At 40.5% G+C, this 22,336-nt stretch overlaps 1 protein-coding gene across 1 annotated transcript in view; it reads left to right on the top strand.

Annotated features, from left to right (window-relative positions):
* Positions 1 to 10,420, top strand: part of LOC149436986 (RNA polymerase-associated protein RTF1 homolog) — a gene marked incomplete at its 5' end in the record, with an annotated part of 239,410 nt that extends 228,990 nt beyond the window's left edge. The window contains 2 exons of the mRNA XM_089661209.1: positions 809 to 920; positions 9,735 to 10,420. Coding sequence (XP_089517335.1) covers positions 809 to 920; positions 9,735 to 9,841 — 219 coding nt within the window. The remainder of the gene's footprint in view (positions 1 to 808; positions 921 to 9,734) is intronic.
* Positions 10,421 to 22,336: the final 11,916 nt, after the last annotated feature.

Genomic DNA, 22,336 nt, shown 5'->3' with positions numbered 1-22,336 from the left:
ACAAAGCCAGTTAAAAAGCAATACTCCTTAATATCTGGGTCTGAGAGTAATACTTTATATCTGGCTTTCTGAGCAATGCTTAATAGCTGACTTTGTGAGTGCACTTTTATATCTGGCTTCGTAAGTAATGCTTTGTAACTGGCTTTGTGAGTAATGCTTTATATCTGGCTTTACAGTGCTGACAAAGCCAGCCTTTATAAAGCAGTACTCACAAAGCTTTACAGCACTTATTTGGTGCATTAATTGCAGCTGATTTGAGGTCTGATGGCACAGGAATTGAGACTGATATGTGGTGTGAAGGTTCAGGAATTGGGACTGATCGAGGTGTGAATGGGCAGGAATTGGGACCTATCTGAGGTGTGAATGGGTGGGGATTAGGCTAATCTGAAAGGGCTTTATTAAGATGACCAATATCACCTCCCACTTTCATTTCAACTTTACCAAACGTACCTTGTAGCATTTATTACTATTATTCAAGATGTTTACAGAAATTATTGTATAAAATTTCCTTTTTGTGATTGACATTTTGTTTTATGTAGCGAGCACTCTGTTGCTTCGAAAAATATTTTTGGCATACACTCATGAAAAGGTTACCTTCCCCCTGTCATAATTGTTACTTGAGAGACTCTCCTCAGTGCAGTCTAACCCCTACAGTGAATCTGCTTTTTTACTTGTATAGTAGACATATTTTGGCTTCCTAAGTTTTGTGCAGCTTTTTAATGAAATCTTTTTATAAAACTTATTTCAAAATCATGACAAAACAAGTTGAATTTAATTTTTTCATGACCTTTAATCTATTCCTTTACAGAATCAAAACAAGGATAAAGATGGCAACATCAAACCCACAAGTGATCTCTCAGAGGACCTGTTTAAAGTGCATGACTTTGATGTAAAAATTGACCTCCAAGTTCCCAGTTCAGGTAATTTCTAGAAAATACAATGGGAATAATAAAAAAATCCACTAAATCTTGAACAACCAGAGGAAAGTGTAGGAGGATCTTATGATCACTTTAATTCTCATCAAATTATACCTAAATGATCTTTGATGAATAGAATTGATACTAGGCACAATGTAACATGTAAGCTTTCTTTCTGCTAATAATATGCCCACAAATGGGCACAAAGCTAAACCAACACAAAGTTACGCTGACTCCTTGCAATACACACTTTCATTCTTTATCAAGCCTCACCACAAGCTTCTCTCTACACATTAAAAGTTCATTTGTGACTTGCCTTGAATTTTCTACAAAGAGAGAAACCAGACCAGACAATTGGACACAGAATGTAACATACTCATGTACTTGGAAGAAAGGAACCTTCCCACCTATCCAATTTTAATGCCTGTGGTAGAGATTTGCTTGAGCATTAAAGCTGGAAAGAAATGTATGCAGTTGCTAAGCCATAAAACAGTACCTATTCATTATGATGACTGACTTGTGCAACCTCATTAGTACACTGTTGCTTCAGGTTCCCCAGCTAAGCGTAGTTCAATTTGTTTATTCCAGGTTTTATAAGAGGTCTGTCCCTGAATGCACCAGCATTTTCCTTTTATAGGAAAATGGTATTAAGGTGCACGATAAAAACAACTTTGCATGAGGAGGCTGTGAATGTCAAGTCTAGTGCCAACATTTGTTGTGCCCTGCACAAAGAGACCCGGACATATGCACTGTGAACTGCAAGGATGATAAAGGGAAGTTACAAATGACAAGGAGAAGGCATTTCCATCCATGTACAAAACCTATGATCTATGCCTAGAGACCTCAGTTTGTAAATTAAGCATTGGTAGGGGACTGTATCAAATGCTTTTGCAAAACTCTAAGTACACCACAGCCTTCCCTCATCTAGATAGCAGCTAATCTCCTCATAGAATTTTACCAGGTTGGCTTGGTAAGAACGACCTTTCGAAAAGCCACGCTGATTACTAATGATACTATAAGTATTCATCACCAAGATCTAACATATAGTGTCTTATCATACCCTACATTAATTTACATACTATTGATGTTAGACTGACTAGCCTGTAGTTCCCAGGTATACTCAACACACAGCCAATAATGTCTAAACCGCTGGCAACAAAAGTGAGTACCCTCTCATACTGGTCACTGGAAGTTCAACATGGCACCTCATGGCAAAGAACTTTGAGGATCTGAAAAAAAGAATTGTTGCTTTACATAAAGATGGCCTAGGCTATAAGAAGATTGCCAAGACCCTGAAACTAAGCTGCAGCACGGTGGCCAAGACCATACAGTGGTTAAACAGGACAGGTTCCACGCAGAACATGACTCGCCGTGGTTGACCAAAGAAGTTGAGTGCACGTGCTCAGCGTCATATCCTGAGATTGTCTTTGGGAAATAGTTGTATGAGGGCTACCAGCATTTCTGCAGAGGTTGAAGGGGTGGGGGGTCAGCCTGTCAGCGCTCAGACCATACTCCGCACACTGCATCAAATTGGTCTGCATAGTTGTTGTCCCAGAAGGAAGCCTCTTCTAAAGATGATGCACAAGAAAGCCCTGCAAAGCTGAAGACAAGCAAACTAAGGACATTGTTAACTGGAACCGTGGTCTGATGAGACCAAGATAAACTTATTTGGTTCAGATGGTGTCAGTCGTGTGTGGCGGCAACTAGGTGAGGAGTACAAAGAGAAATGTGTCTTGCCTACAGTCAAGCATGGTGATGGGATTGTCATGGTCTGGGGCTGCAAGAGTGCTGCCAGCACTGGGGAGCTACAGTTGAATGCCGTTACATACTGAAGCAGAGCATTAGGGAGGCTTCAGAGACTGGGCTGCAGGGCATTATTCCAACATAACCACAAACACACCTCCAAGATTACCACTGCCTTTGTAAAGAAGCGGGATGGAGTGGCCAAGCATGTCTCCAGACCTAAACCCTATGGAGCATCAGTGGCGCAATCTCAAATGGAAGGTGGAGAAGCGTAAGGTCTCTAACATCCACCAGCTCCATGATGTCATCATGGAGGAGTGGAAGAAGACTCCAGTGGCAACCTGTGAAGCTCTGGTGAACTCGATGCCCAAGAGGGTAAGGCAGTGCTGGAAAATAATGGTGGCTACGCACAATATTAACGCTTTGGGGGTGTACTCACTTTTGTTGCCAGCGGTTTAGACATTAATGGCCTGAGACTAGGTGTCATTATTTTTTTTTTTATCAATTGATTTCAGTTACCTGAATGAGGCAGTATAGGATCGGGAATGATTTGGGTTTCTTTGACATGTCTTCTGTAACATGTCAAGGCTTGACCTTTAACCCTGGCTAGCAAGGATATCACTAAATTGAAAACTGCTTTTCTGATGGTTTGGTTTCAGACAAACTGGAAACCATGTCACTGCAAGTAATGTATTACTTTAGTGATTCTGGAGAAGAATTCTCATGTCTTTTGTAACATAACGCTGTAATACAATGAACTCAAACTAGTTCTTTATAATGTTAAAAACATAATATCCCCAATCTACCAATATGTATTAAGACCAATTAAAAAAAATATATATGTATGTGGAAATTGAATATAGTAATATAAAATCTGAATTACTTAAGTAAGCAAGTATTCACTTCATCCAATACTAATAATACAATTGACATTTTTGATTAAAATATTTCTGTCAAATAATACCATATAAAACTTAAAGTTTAATATGCACTTTTTTTTCCAGAGGTTCATGGAAAAAAAAAATCATTGTGAACCGTTCTTTTGTCGTTTGTTCAATCTAGACATGGGCTCATCCGTTTATCTTACAACTTGGTATCATGTCTAGTCTTTATCTTGTAGCTGTCTGATACCACCATACCCCCCCCCCCCCAAATTTATAACCTGGGAACATAAGCTGTAACAACCTTGGAATGCTCTTAGAATCTGTGTTCAGAAACCATGAAATAGAATATACAGCACAAAATCTCATCTCTACATGGGCATGCTGGAAAAGTTCAGACCTTCCTGTTTAATTCTGTGAGCCCAGAACAGTTCCGACATTATACTATATTCCATACCCTTTGTGAGCACCCCACAGAGGAATATCCTTTTGTCAATTTTGGAATGCTTTTGTCATATAGGCTGCTTGTTGCGTTCCTCAAACAGAGCTAGGATTGAATGCAAAGACTAGTGTTAGAGCCTGCTTTTTCTCCACTGCAAGAGGTGCATCATTACTATGAGATTGAGCGCAGTGTGCAGACTTTGGCAGAGTGAATGTTCGGCTGAAGTTTTGCAATGGCCCCCCTTTTGCCTGGTCTTCACCATAGCTCAATCTCATAGTGATGATGCTTCCTTTGCAGTGGAGGAGTTGCCGACTCTAACACCAGTCTCCGCATTCAATTCTAGCTCTGTTTGAGCAACGCAACAAGCGGCCTATATGACAAAAGCAGAAATTTCTGCATCTATTTTTACAATTCCTTGAGCAAATAATGGCTTTAATGTCATGTTTGTCCGGGGATCAGAAACTCCATGCCTCTTCTCCTACTTCTGTTTCTCTGATATTTTTGCCGTAGATGAGTTTGATACAGAAGGGAATGAAGAGAGCATAGAGGCGGTATTGAAAACTGCAAAAGATTTTTCTACCCCAGAATGCCGCTATATTGATGAAAGAACTTCACGCAATATACTTTCTAATGTGAAAAAGCTTGTTGGTGCTATCTGCAAGAGTCTTGGCATTGTGCAGCTTGATTCTTCAGTCTTGCCATGCCCCTTTGGGTACAGTGACTTGCAACATATTTCAAAACATTCCACGTTTATGAACAGCACCAACAATTTGCCCTCTTTAAAGCTCAGTAAGCTCTGATGCAACTCTATATTACTAGCAGTGCATGAATGACGAAAGTGAGGTCTCCCACCTGTTTTGCCAGGTGTCTCATCATATAGTGGAAGCAAACGAATGTTACAGCTCTTCCATTTTCAACATGAAACATGTCACTTTCACACCTGCAAATCATGTAGTGTTAACTTTTTTTTTGGCTAACCACTATATGTGCTATTCCAGCGTTATGAACATATCAATGGATGGTCTTTGGATGCTCCCAACCTGCCAAACCTCCTTTTACAAGGTCTAATCTTACATGCTTCTTTGTGATCACTGGCTTGACAGCATGGCTATTGAAGCTAGAGTCTTGAAGGATAGGGGAATGTCTGATGAAGTCTTTCTTGCTCTTTTAAGAGCCAGGAAGGCTATTTCATGGAAGATTTACCATAGGACGTGGAAATCCTATGTAACATGGTGTGAGGCTTAGCAGTTTCATCTTCATTGCACGTATGTTGCACCATATATTTTTTTTTAGCCCAGTTAGGAGTTGATGTGAGACACTGAGCACAATTAAAGGACACACTTAATCTATTGTTCAGGGCCCTATTTCCTGTTGTTTGCACGTTCTAGGTGTCGTGGATTGTTTCTCCAGTCAGGTTACCGTTGACTATGTGGTATCTTTTTTGGTTGGTTTAACTATTTGCAGAAACTGAGGTTTAAGCTGAGATAAGAGTGTATTCCTGCTATTCCACAACATATAAGACTTCCTCCAGACTAGACTTTGCTTTCGGTAATCCCTCCCTTCTTGGGAATATTCAGGAAATAGACTACCTTTCTGCCGGCGCTCTGACATCACTGGCTACTGTTAGTGAAGCGCCGAACCGCCCAGTGTTGCTCTTTGGCGCTTACACTCCCAATGGATTCAACATTCCACCTCCCAAGAACTCCTTCCACTAGTTTTGCAAGACTACTGGCAACATAATGTTGGGTCTGCTTCTCCAGATGCCTTTAACCCCTTGACGCCGACGTAACACAAATATGCGGCCTCACGGACCTGGGCTTTTTTCCGTGGGGCCGCATATTTGCGTACCTGTCTTTGTGCTGGGAGCGCGCTGCTCGGCGCGCTCCCAGCACCGAGATCGCGGTGTCACTGAGAGCCCCGGGTCCCGTTCTAACGATCGGGACCCGGGACTCCCGAATCCGGGTCACGTGATCGCTGTGATAGCCTCTGATTGGCTATCACAGTGATCAGTCACTGTGCAGCCCGGCCCCCTTGTTTTCTCTCTCTCTATGAATGGAGAAGAGAGATACATTGTATCTCTCGAACTCCTGACAGAGAGATAAAAAAAAAGTTTGTAAAAAAAAAAAAAAAAGATAAATAAATAAATATTAAAAAAAAAAATAAAGAAAAATACCTAGATCAAAGTTTGATCTAGTTCAGTACCAGGGTTAGTGTTTGAGTCAGGGTCAAAGGTCAGGATTTAAAAAAATTAGTATCAGTGTCAGTTAGTGTTAATGTCAGTGTCAGTGACATAAAAAAAAACACAAAAACAAAATGCGCACTATTGTTTCTGGGCTGTACTACGGGTACAAACAACAAATAACATACACATATATGGTATCGCTGCGATCGTCAAGAACCGGAGAATTTATTTTGGGCTGTTCTTTGGTGGTAGGTTATGGTCGTAACAAGAAACACAGTTAAATAAAAAAAAAACGATTTTTTTTTTACTATTTTGGCCCAGTTTTCCTTTAATAATAATAAAAAAATTAGGAGCTATCCATTACCATTTACCATCAAATGAAAGCCCAATTTGTTCTGAAAAAAACGCGGTATAATTCACCTGGATGTACAAAGTAGTTGTGATGATATGTACGGTTTTACTAACACATGTCAACGTTGCAGAATTGTGCTTAGGCATTTAGATTTGTTTTACCCTTAGGCGTGAAGGGGTTAAGGAATCAATTAGGGGTTATATATCTCCACAATTGCTTCTAGTAGGGCTGAGCTCAGATCTCTATTTTACAGGCATCTGTAAATGATAGCTGTCAGCAGTTTTCTCTGTCGCTCTCTCCTGAACATTTTGGTCATCTTATAGCAGCGAGGCAAACCCTTTTTTTTTGCGGGGGGGGGGTACAGTTTTTATAATGTTCTGTTTTATATGGTACACAGATATGTATGTTGCTTACAGTGTACCTTTTTAGATACTACAGGGCAGTGCCCCTGCGTGGGCTAACTGAAACTATCTGCTCATTTCCTATGTTTTGTGTACTACTCATTGAAAAATAAAACGGGTTTAAAAAAAAAAAAAAAAAAGCATGAGAATGCCTATACATTTTGTAAATGCAACAATTTTTTCTGGGAGACGTTTTGCATTTTTTGACAGAAATGCAGGGGTGCCAATATTCTTGGCCATGACTGTATGTAACTGCCCAACCCTCTATTTTATGATGGTCTTGCTGTATTGATGCTGTACCCTTTTGTAGAATTTATTTCCATGCAGTCACCATAATAAGTGAAAAAAATGGTGGAAAATGGTGTTCAGAAGTATTTTATACTTCATAAAAAGCCAGTGTAATTTGACAATACATAAAATATAAATAAGCACCTTTTGTACCTTCAAAAAAAAGAATGCATAAGCACATTTTTCACATAAACACTTATTTTTTATAGGTTATATAGATTAGGGAAGCCCTAAAAACCCCTATGGAGATTTCTCTTCACTTCCTTTCCTGAAGGTGCACGGAGAGGAACTGCCCCCAAAGTGAGAGGAATTCCCATCTTGGAGAGTTGCTAGATCAATAGATGTACTTATTGGCTGATTTACCCTCATCTCTTGCTTCGATGACATGATGGATTTTACTTACTTTCTGTCTGACAGTGCTCAGCAGGGCAAATAAGGAGTGAATCTTCCCAGCACGTACAGAGACATCAATAAAACTTATCAGAGTAGTCAGTGAGTTTATTAGCTCTTACGTGGAAGCATTGACTAAGCTAGATACAGAGCCATGGGGATCAGAAAAGAACTGTCAAAAGTCCTGCGTAACAAGGTCATGGGACTTTATAAAGATGGAAAAGGACTATTTATACACTGACGCTAATTGCAATTTAAAAAGACACTGTTGTGGGACATTAACCAAGATTGGCATTTTAACCGTGTGTGTCACCTTGTGTATCTGTACCAAGGCTAAACATGCCAGGGTATGTAAACTTTTTATCATGGCCATTTGGGTGATTTCTGTTAGGATTTTTTTTATTTTTTATTGGATATGTTTTTTTTAAAACCGTAAAAGTAACAAACCCAGAGGTTATCAAATACCACCAAAGAAAGCTCTATTTCTGGGGAAAAATTTCATAACTTTAATTTATGTACAGCATTGCATGACTGTGCAATTTTCAGCTAAAGTAATGCAGCCCTGTATTGCAAAAAATTTGCCTGGTAAGGAAGGAGGGTAAATCTTCCGAAGGTCAAGTAGTTAATCAAAACTAAAGTCAAAACACGTTTTCTGTTTTAATTTTGGATAGAATTTATAAACACTGGTTATAGAGTTATAAACACTGGGTTTTTTTGTTTTTTGCCATCTGTGTCCCATTGGAGAGATTTCCTTTACTTCCTGTCCCATAGCTAACTCCGGAAGCAAGAAGAAATCCCTCCAAAGTGAGGGAATCCCGGGGCGTTAACAAAACTAGTGTCCCCATTCGAAGAATTCCTGTCCATTACTGTTCTGATGTCAATCCAAATGTCAGGGTCCTGTCCACGGCAGGAGTTCTGGAAGATCTGGCATTTCTGCCAGTACGCTACATGGCCGCAGAAGTACACATCAGCCTCAGTCTGGTGCCAGATGACCTTTATAAGGAGGCTCATCACTTCCTCTAGTTGCTGGATGATCTCTAGCTCCCCGTCCTGTTTCCTGTGACTTGACCCCTGATCTCCTGTTACCGACTTGGCTTGCTCCTGGACCTGTCTACTCAGCCTTACCCCTGATCTGACCTCGGCCTGGCTTACGGATACTCTCTCTCTCTCTCTCTCTCTCTCTCTCTCTCTCTCTCACTCCTGTGTATGACCTCAGCTATCCCATCTGCTCTGATTCCCACCTAGTACTTGACCTTTGCTTGAACCGACTACCCAGTAAATGCCTAAATCCCAGAAGAGCTTGCATACAACGCACAGGCACCTGCAGACCTATCTCCGTGGACCACCAACCAGCACTCCTACAGGCGACCTGTGCAACTTTGGGCCTGACTCCCGCTGTCCCACTCTCAGGGGAGTCCGGAACTTAGCCGCAAGGGAAGCCCTCTCTCCATTGGCCTCCATCACCAGGTACGTGATACCAAAATTTGGAGATTTTGTTACTTTCACTTTGTTAGTTTTTAATGCAATATACAATAATGTAAAAAGCAATTTATAACTCTGCCCCAAATTACATCACCGATCTTGTCTCTAAATATCGGCCAAACCGTACCCTCCGCTCCTCGCAAGACCACCTACTCTCTAGCTCCCTTGTCTCCTCCTTCCATGCTCGTCTCCAAGACTTCCCCATCCTCTGGATCTCTCTATCACAGTTTCAGACTATCGCCTACTCTGCTCACTTTTAGGCGATCTCTGAAAACCTATCTCTTCAGGAAAGCCTATCCTGCCTGCTAATACTGGAATCTTCCACTTTTCCAACCAGTCCGTCCCCCACAATTACTACCTTTTGTACTACTAGCCCCTCCCTCCTAGATTGTAAGCTCCAAGGAGCAGGGCACTCACATCCCTCTTGTATTGAACTGTATTGTCTCCTGTTATATTGTAAAGCGCTGAGCAAACTGTTGGCTCTATATAAATCCTGTGTAATAATATTAAAAATAATAATGCTGCCTGTGACTCCATTAGTGAGACTGACAGATATTCTAATCCCTCTCCACTCTATCGTAAACTAAAAAAAAAAAAAATTACTTCTAAGTATACTTTGACCGTATCCAATAAAAATATTTTATTTTGATTTACAGAATCCAAGTCCCTTGCTATTTCTGCAAAGGCGCCCCCTGCCAAGGATGGTGCCCCACGAAGATCTTTAAATCTGGAGGACTACAAGAAAAGGAGAGGACTTATTTAACCTGGACCACCAGCCTGCTGCTTCTGACCTTGCATGCTCCATTGTGTCTCAATCTATTTGTCCTCCTTGAGTTGGAGCAGCAACAAAGTTAAGCATAGACTTGGAAATATCATTAATCTGTAAAATAAACCTACTGACTTAAAGGAAGTTCACCACATTAATTCTCTACCCTCATTGTGGATATGTGGTGTTTGTGTTTTGTTTTTCTTTTTGTTTGCCTCCCCACTCTTAAAAAGCCTGATCTCAGTGCACAGTATCACAGGCGATTCTGAGGCTCCAGCATGGGGAATAAGACTGCGTGGGCATCAGGTTATTAAATCTTTGTATGTGAAAAACCATTTGGAGGCATTTTTGTATGATAAACATACTTTCTTATATCATTGGCTTGAGGGATGGACTGAAGGACAATTGAAGAAGGAAGATGCTGCATTTGGATATACCTGTGATGGGCATAATATTTTTATGTTTTTCTGCAGTATGGTCAGATGGCTGACTGTATAAATTCTCACAGGTTGTAAATAAGAACCCAAAAACCACAACTGTAAGGAGATAACCCAATAAAGGATTCTTATGAATATATATTAGATATATTTATTATGTTGACTCCGCTAACATGTCCTTAACAGTGGAAGCTCCAGAACTGACTTCCTGTTAATGGTTTCAGGACCTTGTGAATCACTTACCAAAACAAACATCAAACAAGCAGGCTTTGATGCTAAAATCTTTAGGCCTCATTGCAAACTGGACATTTGCCCAGCTCTTCTAAGTACTTTTTCTCCTGGAAGTAGAAGAGCTGCTTAAAGTGGTTGTAAAGGCTGAAGGCTTTTTTATCTTTATGCATTCTGTGCATGAAGATAAAAAACCTGTGTGCAACAGCTCCCCCAGCCCCCTCAATACTTACCTGAGCCTCATCGCAATCCAGCGATGTGAATGACCACTCCAACTTTCCCAGGTCGCTGCCTCCTCATTGGTTGAGACAGCAAGTGGGAGCCATTGGCTACCGCTGCTGTCAATCACAGCCAGTGAGGAGAGAGAGGGCGGGGCCAAGCCACAGCTCCATGTGTGAATGGACAAACTGAGCAGTGGGTACCCCCATAGCAAGCTGCCTGCTGTGGGGGCACCTGACAGCCAGGAGAGCCTGCGGGGACAAAAAAAATTAACCTTTTTAGAGTCCCTTTTAAAAAATGCATGTTTTGCAAATGTGTTTGGACAATTCATTTCCTTGGTTAGAATAGAATAATCGTGTTTACAGGCATTTAGATGCATCAAGCATTATTTCTTCTCAAACATTCCTCTCCTGAATGTACAAGTGATGATTTTTTTGTTTTCTTTTCAACCTTTAAAAGCTCCTCTTCTAATATGCCTGTGGACACCTGTGTGTGCTTCACTAAAGTGAGTTGCTGACTCAGAACAATTCTATGCATATTAGATGTCTTGACAACAGATGTGTATCTGCTTGTTCCAGGTAATTGATAATCACATTGTGAAATTAAGTCTAAAGCAGGTCGGTTGTACTACAGTCAATCAGTGAATTGAGTTCAGTACAAACAGCTTGCCCATACATGGATCAAATCTAGGTCTGTCCCTGCTGAATTGTCCGAAATTTGATCAATATCTGGACGGCTTATATCTGAAAGTCTGCGTATCTTAAGAGTCGACAGTGATAATTCTCTTTTTGCAGCTCTGAGGGGTTCCGTTTTAAGTCTGAACTAAACAATTAATTAGTAATTGAAGCTATGGATACAGCCACAGAGTTTAAATAAAAAAAGAAAAGTTAACACTTTATAGTCTTTGCAGGGAATCTGAAGGTAAATATGTAGTAAGTGCTTGTGCAGAGCCTGCCATAGTAAATTACATGAAGGACATAAGGTTGGTTTATGTGCACCAGAGCTGCGACTTGTCTTATACTTTCCAGCTGCTTCCATGAATACAACACTCCAAGAAAAGGTGACTGAGGCACTGGACTCTGATCTTAATCAGGAAGCATTGCTTAGAATTGATGACTGAACCTCTGCAGTTCTTTCAAAATGAACCCTCACTAATGGCCTCCACTGAAAAATCCAATTGAAATTAGCAAAAATGGTAGCATCCAATTTGTCTTTAAGAGTCCACAGCTCCAGGTGTTTCTCAAGGCTACCTCCACTGTGTCTAATAAGAGCTTCCTATAGATCTATAAAAGATCCTGGAAAGTTTAATTTCTTATTCAAGCCTGGCTGCTTTTTAGCTTCATGTCTCAATTTTATCAGCAATTAACACTTAAACACCACTGATATCAGTGGATTCAAAATAAGGAGTTGGTATTCTGAATTTAATCACTTGTCCTTTTATAAGAGGCTGAAAAGAGGAAGAAAACAAACAGTTGCAGGAATTTGTTGAGCAACATAAAGTGACATTAAACATAGGTTTAAAAAGGAAAAATAAAATCTATTCACGCATGTATGGCTAACTCAAAATGTAATGTAATAAATGAGACCCTAATCAAGAACAACTAGTGGGGCTTTAAAGGTACCAAACCATATAAATCTACATTGGTTATACAAAAAAAATGACAAATAATAAAAATTGAACACCTTTTATTAGGTTAAAAAAAAAACACCAACAGGTGGAACATGATTGTCAAACACATACATAGAAGATCATACAAATCAGTTGTTCAAAAGGAAAGAACTACAATCAGTAGCCTAGCCACTGTAGTTGCCACTGATGTCCAAGACGTAGGGAAGGTGCCATGGGCATCAGTTCCGAGTCACTGATAGCTACAGCCTAGAACCATGAAGGCTTGATTAAAGATAGTTGCTGACACCTAGATCAATGGTGACGCATCATAGGTAACAAGAGACATATTGGTGCAAAACTTCAGCCGAGAACCATGAATTGGTACTTTGTCGATATTTCCAACACCTAGAATAATGGTGTCGCATCATGGGTAGCAACAGACATATTGGTGCATAGCTTCGGCCTAGAACCATGAATAGGTACTTTATTGATATTTCCAACGCGTTTCATGGGGCAATGCCCGCTGCTTCAGGGAAAACAAAACACAAATTCCTACAATAGAGCAAAAACAAATCCTTGTACCATTTAGGATGGATCTTGGGCATGTTTAATTATTGATATCCTTGTACCATTTTGCTTGTTTATTTAACTGGTTTGCCCCCGGCCTATAATGTTATAATCTGGCTGATGGCGGCCGGGCAAGCACCTCGTCCCTCAGGGTGAACGCAATATGGTGTCCTTTCAGGCATGCAGAGTTTGCCTGCAAGCAGAGCCGTGCAGTGGCGTGATCTGTCACCGGCTGTATGCCTCGGACACAGTATACCGGCCCAGTTGCCAATACCATGTGATCTGCTATGACCAATCACAGCAGGGCACATGACAGTTGTATACAATGGATGGCTTCCTTTCATGCCATCCATTGTATATAAGTGTGGCTAGCTGTGAATGGTCACAGCGATCACATGCACAAGCTGGGCCAATCACTGCCCAGCTGTGTCAATAAAGTACCTATTCATGGTTCTAGGCTGAAGCTATGTACCAATATGTCTGTTGTTACCCATGATGCGACACCATTATTCTAGGTGTCCGAAATATCGACAAAGTACCTATTCATGGTTCTAGGCTGAAGCTATGTACCAATATGTCTCTTGTTACCTATGATGCATCACCATTGATCTAGGTGTGAGCAACTATCTTTAATCAAGCCTTCATGGCTCTAGGCTGTAGCTATCAGTGACTTGTAACTGAGGCCCATGACACCTTCCCTACATCTTGGACATCAGTGGCAACTACTCTGGCCGGGCTACTGATTGTAGTTCTTTCATTTTGAATAACTGAAGTTTATGATCTTCTATGTATGTGTTTGACGGTCATGTTCCACCTGTTTGTGGTTTTTAACCCAATAAAAGGTGTTCAATTTTGTATTTGTCATTTTTTGTATAACCAATGTTGATTTATATGGTTTGGTACCTTTAAAGCCCCACTAGTTGTTGCTGGTTAAGGTCTCATTTAATATATTTCTAATTAGGGATGTGGTACCAGTAAAACCCTGTTCACAAGTACATGGAGAGTAGTTTTGTCTCCATCTCCCACTCCATGTATATTTAACTCAAAATGTACCTTCTAATGCTGTAAGCCTCCTTCAAATTCCTTTGTTTCTGTTGCTGTGATCTGACCATTTTTCATGGTCCCACTGTGGGTAGGAAAATGGCTACCATCTCCTGCTCACTCCTTATGTACTTTGCATGAACTATGGGATCCGTAGTATGCATAAATCAGTGTACATGACCGCAACTAATGTGCAGTGCTCGTTTCAAACAAACAAAAGTCAGAGGGGAAAGGAAAGGTTTGGGAGCTTGGAGAATGTTACAATAAGGCAGAAGAACCACAGTAAAAAAGTTTTTCAAATAAAATGGTTACAGGGCATTAAAGTAGTGGAAGTATATGGTTTGGTGTTACTTTAACATTCTCTGAAGACAGACGTGCTTGAGTTTTTATCGCCCATTAAATGGGATATATGAAAAATCATTAATGTGTTTTGAAAGGATATCCATCCAGAATTAATTATATTCTCATAGACCTTAATCTGCAGTGACATTTTCTCATTCAGAATGTTACAAACTGGAATTAAAATGGATTTAACTGGGATTAAATCTTTTAATTTACACAGCATAACCAACATGTAGAAGGTGCAAAATATTTTGAATTCATTCACTTGTTAGAAAAGCAGCACACATTTTAGGGCATTGAATGTGTGTTTTGAATGCTCCTTTGTATTCTGAGATCAGGGAGACTTCCTCGCAGTCAGAATACCCTAATTGTTGGTTGTAGCCTGCAGTGCTGATCAGACCACAATTATCTGACAGGGTCGTTTGACAGAGGTCATTCAGTAGATTGACTTCTGTACAACTGCCCTGCCCATACATGGATTGAAATTCAGCTGGTTTCTGCTGATCCGACCAAATTTTTATACATGTAAGATCAATTTAAGTCTCAAGCACCTCTCCTGGTTTTAGGATGTGACACCCTTTATTCACATGAATCAATCTTTTGAGCTTGATTCAGAGCCACGTGGTTTTCATCATTAAGGGCTTCAGCAACTGTACACAGCTTTTTTTGGATTTTTTCTCTTTACCTATTAATGGGAAATTATAAGAGGATGTATCTCCTTATAGGGAGTTAATTGACTACCCAATCCAAGGTGCATTTCAGTCAAGATTGAAGACTCTAATCCCTCTCACAATGATGTGGCCAAATAACTGGGGTTACCTAACCAATTCCCGCTGGGCATATTGTCAAATGACAGCCAGGAGATACATTCATGGGACATCATATGACATCAGGGTGTGCTGTGGCCACGGGTATATTTGCCATGTGTCAAACAAGGCGTTTGCCGTGGCAGTTGTTTTTTTTTTTGTTTTTTTTTTTGTGTTGCCCCCAGCACAAATTCTAAATATACTCCTGGCTGTGACTCGATCTGTCACCAGCTATCAAGTGTACTGGCCAATACCATGTGATTGCTGTGGCCAATCACAGCAGATCACACAACAGTAGTTCGCAATGGATGGCTTTCATTCATTCCATCCATTGTCTCTTATTGTGCTGATCTCCTGTGATTGGTGACAGTGATCACATGTATAAAACATAAACAGAGAGGGCATAAATGCCTAGCACATTACCCTTCACCTTTTTTTTTTTTTTTTAAATAAAATATATATTATACTCACAAGCATTGGGAGCTAAAAGCATACACATACATAAGCCACGTTGAAAAGTCCACTCTCCAATACCACCTGGACATAAGATGACAACCAGCCTCTGGTGCATTTTAGGGATCCAGTCTCCTAAGCTATGGCTAATGTCTTGAGCAGATCAACCTCTCTTATAGGATTGCCAGTTTAATCTGCCATTTTCTTACGGGGCAAACATTGAGGGGAGGGTGGAGCTTCTTAAAGGGACCACTGCCCATAGATAAACTTTTTCTCTGTCTAGAGCTTCGAGGACATTGGTACCTGCATAACACATATATTCTCAAAGATCTATAGTACATTAAATAACATTGTATTATAAAAACTCACTTATCCAGTTTAATCTTAAAGATGGCGGCATGGTAAACAATAAACAGTTTCATAACATAATCCAGTAAAATAACAATACTTCCCATGTCCCACATCTTAGTCAACCCTTATTCGTAGCGCTGAACTAGGCAGAGCATAAAATATCACCTCTGTGTATGGGATGATTCACGCAGGGTCCCCACATGTTGTAGACAGATGTCCTAGAGTGGCATGCTTCCTCTTCCCTGAAATGCACTTACTGAAACTGGAAGTGCATCACTGAACAGGAGCTGGAAGCAAAAGTACGTAGCTGAAGCTAAACATACTAATCGCCAAATGGACAATACCCTTCTTTGGGGATATTACTGCCTAATACACTACACTGGGCTGATCAATTATACCAGGGGAACCAGAATGTAATAGACTGGTACTATTAGAGCTTAGTAGTGAATACAGAATAGAGCATCACTAGAAAGAACACAATTCGTAAATCTTGCCTAAAACTGGATTAACAATTGAAAAGGGAAAAAACACTAATCAAACAGACAGAGCCAATCACAGCCCATCTCTACCATATGATTATCTGTGGCCAATCACAGCTAAACACAATAGTAATCACTGAATAAATCCATTTCATTCAGTAAAAATTGTTGCTTCTAACAGTGAAATCCTTGGGGGTGAATAGCCTAGTCCTTGGGAGTGAATACTCCCCTCTGAAAGTCCAAGGAACACCAAGCAATATGCATAAAATGTCACAACTGTATTATGAAAAAGTCACATAAGCAGCCACATAACACAAGTACAGATCCACAGAGTGCATTTGTGGGAACCCCCAAGCCCTCTAGGTTGAAGGTGCATTGGCTGGACAAGGTGGAAAGAAAAATCGGCAGAGAGATGAACAGCAGTGACAACACTAACCCTTGGCCCACCACAGCTGGAAGTGACAGCAGAGGACCGGAACTGATGTGAGATGAGGACGGAAGTAGATCATGGAAGGTGCTGTGGGGAGGGCACCAGTGGATAGTGTGTTACTGCTGTAAGCAGGGCTGGAAACACCTGAGGCAGGGGCCAACCTTGATGTTGATTCTCGGTAGTAGATGATGGGAATGTGGAGCAAATAGACAATATGGAACATGAGACAGTGGAGTACTATCTACTACCAAGAATCGACTTCAAGTTTGGCCTCAGGTGTTTCCAGCCCTGCTTACAGTGGTAACAGACCATCTTCTGGTGCCCTCGCCACTTGACCTTCCTTGATCTACTTCTGCCCTCATCTTGCATCATTTCCGGTCCTTCGCTGACCTCACTTCCAGCCACAGTGGGCCAAAGAAAAGAAAAGTGTCCCCGGCAGCTGGTGTCACCGCTGTTTATCTCTGATCACCTGATGATTTTTCCTTCTACCCTGTCCCACTGGGAATTGGCACCTTCTACCTAGAGAGCTTGGGGGTTCCCATGAATGCACCTTCTGGATCTGTTTTTGTGGTTGCTTATGTGACTTTTTTTTAATAATACAGTTGTGACATTTGCATATTGCCTGGTGTTCCTTTAATGAATTGATTTTTATTTCTTAATTTTCCAAAAAATTGTGATAGAAATTAAAACCCTCAAAAAACTGTCCATGCCTCTTACTAGATACCTTGGATTGGATTGTCTACTTTCCAAAAAGGGGTAATTTGGGGAATTTGTACTGTCCTGGCATTTTTGGGCCCCAAGATATGAGATGGGCTTTTTTTTTTTTTCTTCAAGATTTTCAGGCTTTTTTTTTCTTCAAGATGTTGTCTTTTTTTGTTTAACAAAAATTAAATTAAAAAAGTGAGTAAATACCACCAAAAGAAAGCTCTATTTTGTGAAAAATAATTTCATATGGGTACTTTGTTGCATGATTGCACAATTTAAAACGCGACCGCACTGAAAGTTGGCATGGGAAGGAAGGGGTGTCAGGTGTTGAAGTGGTTAAAAAAAAAAAAAGCATTATGCAAATATTTCCCTAATCTTCAATAATTTGTTGACATACTCACTGGAGTGTGGAAACTACTCACCAGAGCCCTCTGCACTCTACATTCAGTGAATGCTAGGTGGCTGCTGACCATAAAACATGTTGATTAGGAATTCATCACACTACAGCTCAGTAGCTGCAGTTTTTTTCTCTTGGAGTTTGAATCAATAGTTTTTCTTAAGTCCTCCTCCAGGGCAGCATCTGAGAGGCAGGGCTTTCCCCACCTAAAACAGGAAACACATTGTCCACTATTATAAAAAGTTGTCACATACCTCAGTTCTTGTGTTTTTCTCTGGACCAACCAGATCAATCCATGTTGTGTTATTTGTTTCAGACTACTGTGCTTGTTTCAGGTGCTTCCCTGCCCTTATGCCTCTGCAGGTTTCACTGGAGGCTAGGAATGCTAAGGACAGGGCCCAGTGGGAAGAATCTCCCTGGTTCCCCCATCCTTTAACTAATGCACAGCCTAAGGTTTCGCTCCCACTGGGAACCATCCTCCCACCTGAAGGCTTCATAGTACAGCCTCCCCTAACCACGTCTTGTGGTACATGGCCCCCTCCCCGGGCTGCTGCCTGTTCAGATAGGCTCTGGAAGCAGTAAAATGGCACTTAACAAGAGAAGGTCAAGTGTTACCTTTTTTCCGGAACTCCCAAGACATGTTGGCAACAGGATGAGAGCTCATAATGCCGATATATGTTCCACTTAAACATATGGCGGGGCCAGAGCAAGGGCAGCACAGCTTGATGGGCCTCAAGTTGTTGGCCATCTTCAAGCTGACTATGTTGGATACCATTTCATTTGCCTGCCCTACAAATCCTGCTTGTCAGGATGGCTGTAAGGCAGAGCTCAAAATTTCAAGTCTTGAGCTACTAGCCAGGCCTTAAGAGCTACTCACTGCCATTTGCCCCTCCCAACCCCCTACCCTACCCCACCCCTAAACACGCCCTAATTTTTTATTTAAATATTTCTCAGATGTTATACAAACATACTCATTAAAACCTTAGCATATTATCAAAACTTTTATCGTTTCATCTCTTCACAACCCCCCATCCAATCCCTAACCCCTTCTGCTCTGCATTTTCCTGTTTATTTCTGGAGATTGTAATCCCTATAAAAGAACAAAATATGTTTCCATATTATTCTGTTAATCCCTCATAACCTCTAAGGCTAGCCTTGACTTTTTGAATTCCTCCCATTTGTTCCATCTTGCCTTCATTCAAATGATAAAGTTCCTCCAATTTACATATTTGATCCACCCTATCCACCCAGTCTTTTATTTTCGGCACCTCCTGTTTCCTCCAATATTTGGGTATCAGTCCCTTTGCTGCATTCAAATAGTACAATAAAACACATTATTTGTATTTTTTAACTGAAAGCTTAGTACTATGAAAAGGCAAATCTCTGGGTCTACTAGAATATCAACCTCTGTAATTTTCTGAATCAAGCTTACTATTTTCCCCCAATACTCTTGTATTTTACAACACTCCCACCATATGTGATACATTGCGCCTCTACCTTAACATCCATGCCAACATAAATGTGAATTATCTCCACTCAATCTGTGTGCCACACTCAGTGTGATATACCATCTTGCCAAACACTTATAATTCATTTCTACCTCCTGCATATTTATATTTCCGTGGATTATTCTATAAATTTTCCTCTGTTTTTCTGCATCTATTGTTACTCCTATTTCTCTTTCCCATTTTTCTGTATATGGAGGACTTACTGTATATCTGCATTTATTTCAGTGAGAATCTTATATATTTTAGAGGTTCCATGTTTCCCATCTCCCCGTGTACCTAATAAGTGCTCAAAAGGTCCCTTCACCCAGGAACACCCTGTGTATTACCCATGCAGTACACCCATAGCATGTGGTAGGAGGCTGGAAGATTCATTGTTTTGTGAGTGGAAATCTACTTTTTATACCTATTACCAATAAAATTACTGGTTGCACTATGGAGGGTCTCTGCTTGTGTCTTACTATGACCCTGGGAGGAGCTGGCTGCTAAACTGGTGGACGCTGGAGGAGGAAGATATTTTCTAGAGAGTGATCCATACTGATAGGATCGTGTGATCCTGAAAGCGTGCTGGCCCCTTGGGGTCTAAGGAAGGAGGTGAGGGGGCATTTTGGCTGTTAAGGATTGTCACGTGTGAATCACGTACACTGCACATAATTTTGCACGAAGAGTGAAGTGTGAAGTTCATCATTAAGCACAGCATCATCAGTATTATTATTATTTACTTTGGACTTTTCTCGTATTTGAACTATCGTTTATTCCTTTGTGCACTTTTTGTGTGGCACTGTTTATTATTAGTATATATGTTATTATAGTATATATTACTTTATTTTCACGTTTTTGCACGAGATATTCCCCTTGAGGGAATACATGCATGACATTGTATATGTATTGAGTATCTTCTATTTATTTTGGGGATTGAGTATATATTGTATTACGGTTCTATTAGACACTAATTAGCGCTGCACTCATAATTTTTGCACTGTTTATTCACTTATTTTGGGTATAAGTTTAGTGTCAGCAGCTTATGGTTATAGGGTAGGAGTCCTTGTGAGCGCAGGAGGTTTTTTGTAATTTCCTATAAAGTGTTTCTCCTTTTTTTCCAATTCCTTAAGTGATCCTATTTCCTCCCCCATTATTATATCCCTTAATTGTGCGTCTTCCTTCTTAATCCACTTCCCTGTGATACCTTTACCCAGGAGGAAAAACTATGTGGACTTTAAGGGCATTAACAATGAATTAAATTCCCATCCCATCTGTTTATGTAAAACATCCCAAACTCTTAAAACATTAAATGTGAATAAACTTGTACTGTCTGCTAATCCTCTGTATTGTGGAGGTAACCATACAATTCCACTTACCGTATTTTTCGCTCCATAAGACGCACTTTTTTTCCCCCAAAAAAGGGGGGAAAATGTCAGTGCGTCTTATGGAGCGAATATAGAGCGGCCGGTCCGGGATTTCCACCGCCGCCGTGTCAGAATACCGGGCCAGCCGCTCAGCTCTGCAGTGGGACCTTACCTGTCCCTCTATCCAGCGGCGCGCTGTCTTCCCGGCTTCTGTAGTGTGCGTGACAGCCGGGTCCCAAGTGCGCATGCGGAAGAAGCAGTGCTCTTTGTGAATGGTAAGGCGGTACCTGGGACACATGACAGATCCCAGAAGCCGCCGAAGGTCAGCAGTCATCTCCTGTACTGTCCGCAGTCTCTGGTCATCCCTGTACTGTCCGCAGTCTCTGGTCATCCCCTGTACTGTGTCCGCAGTCTCTGGTCATCCCTGTGCTGTCTGCAGTCTCTGGTCATCCCTTGTACTGTCCGCAGTCTCTGGTCATCCCTTGTACTGTCCGCAGTCTCTGGTCATCCCTGTACTGTCCGCAGTCTCTGGTCATCTCCTCTACTATGTCTGCAGTCCATTAGTTCAGAATTTTTTTTTCCCTGTTTTCTGCCTCTAAAACCTAGGGTGCGTCTTATGGTCAGGTGCGTCTTATGGAGCGAAAAATACGGTAATTTAGTATTACTTAGTATATTTTCTATTTTAACCCAGCTTTTCCCCTCTGCTTTATATGTCCAGTCAAAAATTCTCGCCATTATTACCGAGTTATAATATCTTTTTAAATCTGGGACTCCCAATCTTCATTTCTCTTTATTTCTATATAGAATTTCCTGGCTTATTCTCGTTTTTTTATTCCTCCAAATCTTATTAACATTTTTTTTAAATTGATCTAAAGTATACATCTAGTAGTTTAATTGATATAATTTGAAATTTATATAATATTTTTGGCACAATCACCATTTTTATCAAATTTATACGTCCTATCCATGACTGGGTTCCCCCTCCTAATTTCCTTAGTTCATCCCTGATCTCATTTAACAATAGGATATAATTCAATTTATACAAGTTCTTGGAGGACACAGTTAAATTTATTCCTAGATATTTCAATTCTTTTTCTCTCCAGACAAAGGGAAATTCCTCCTGCAACCTATTTTTCCCTCTGTTTGGAAGATTTATGTTAAAAAATTAACCCAACAAAAACAGAAATTTTAAAATTTGACATCTCCCCATATTCTTTCAGTGATTTCATTAAATTTGGCAATGTTATCCTTGGGTTTCCTACATAGAACATCATGTCATCTGCATAAGCTGCTACCTTATGCTCCATATCTCCTATCCAAATTCCTTTTATCATTGGAATCTCTTTTGGCTAAAATAAGGAATATTATAGATATAAAACATATAGCAATGGAGACAAAGGGCATCCCTGTCTAGTTCTGTTCTGCATCCCAAAATACTCTGACAATTCCCCAATAACCATAATTGCTGCAGAGGGTTGATTATATAATTTCCTTATCCACTCTCTCATTCTCCCATCCCCAATACTTCCAATGTATCCAAAATATATCCCCAATCTACTCTATCAAATGCCTTTTCA

The sequence above is a fragment of the Staurois parvus genome, unplaced genomic scaffold (genome assembly GCF_062004578.1).
Source record: "Staurois parvus isolate SC_StPar_1 unplaced genomic scaffold, SC_StPar_1.0 ptg001326l, whole genome shotgun sequence".
Taxonomy (NCBI): Eukaryota; Metazoa; Chordata; class Amphibia; order Anura; family Ranidae; genus Staurois; species Staurois parvus.
This window is presented reverse-complemented; position numbering and strand designations above follow the sequence as displayed.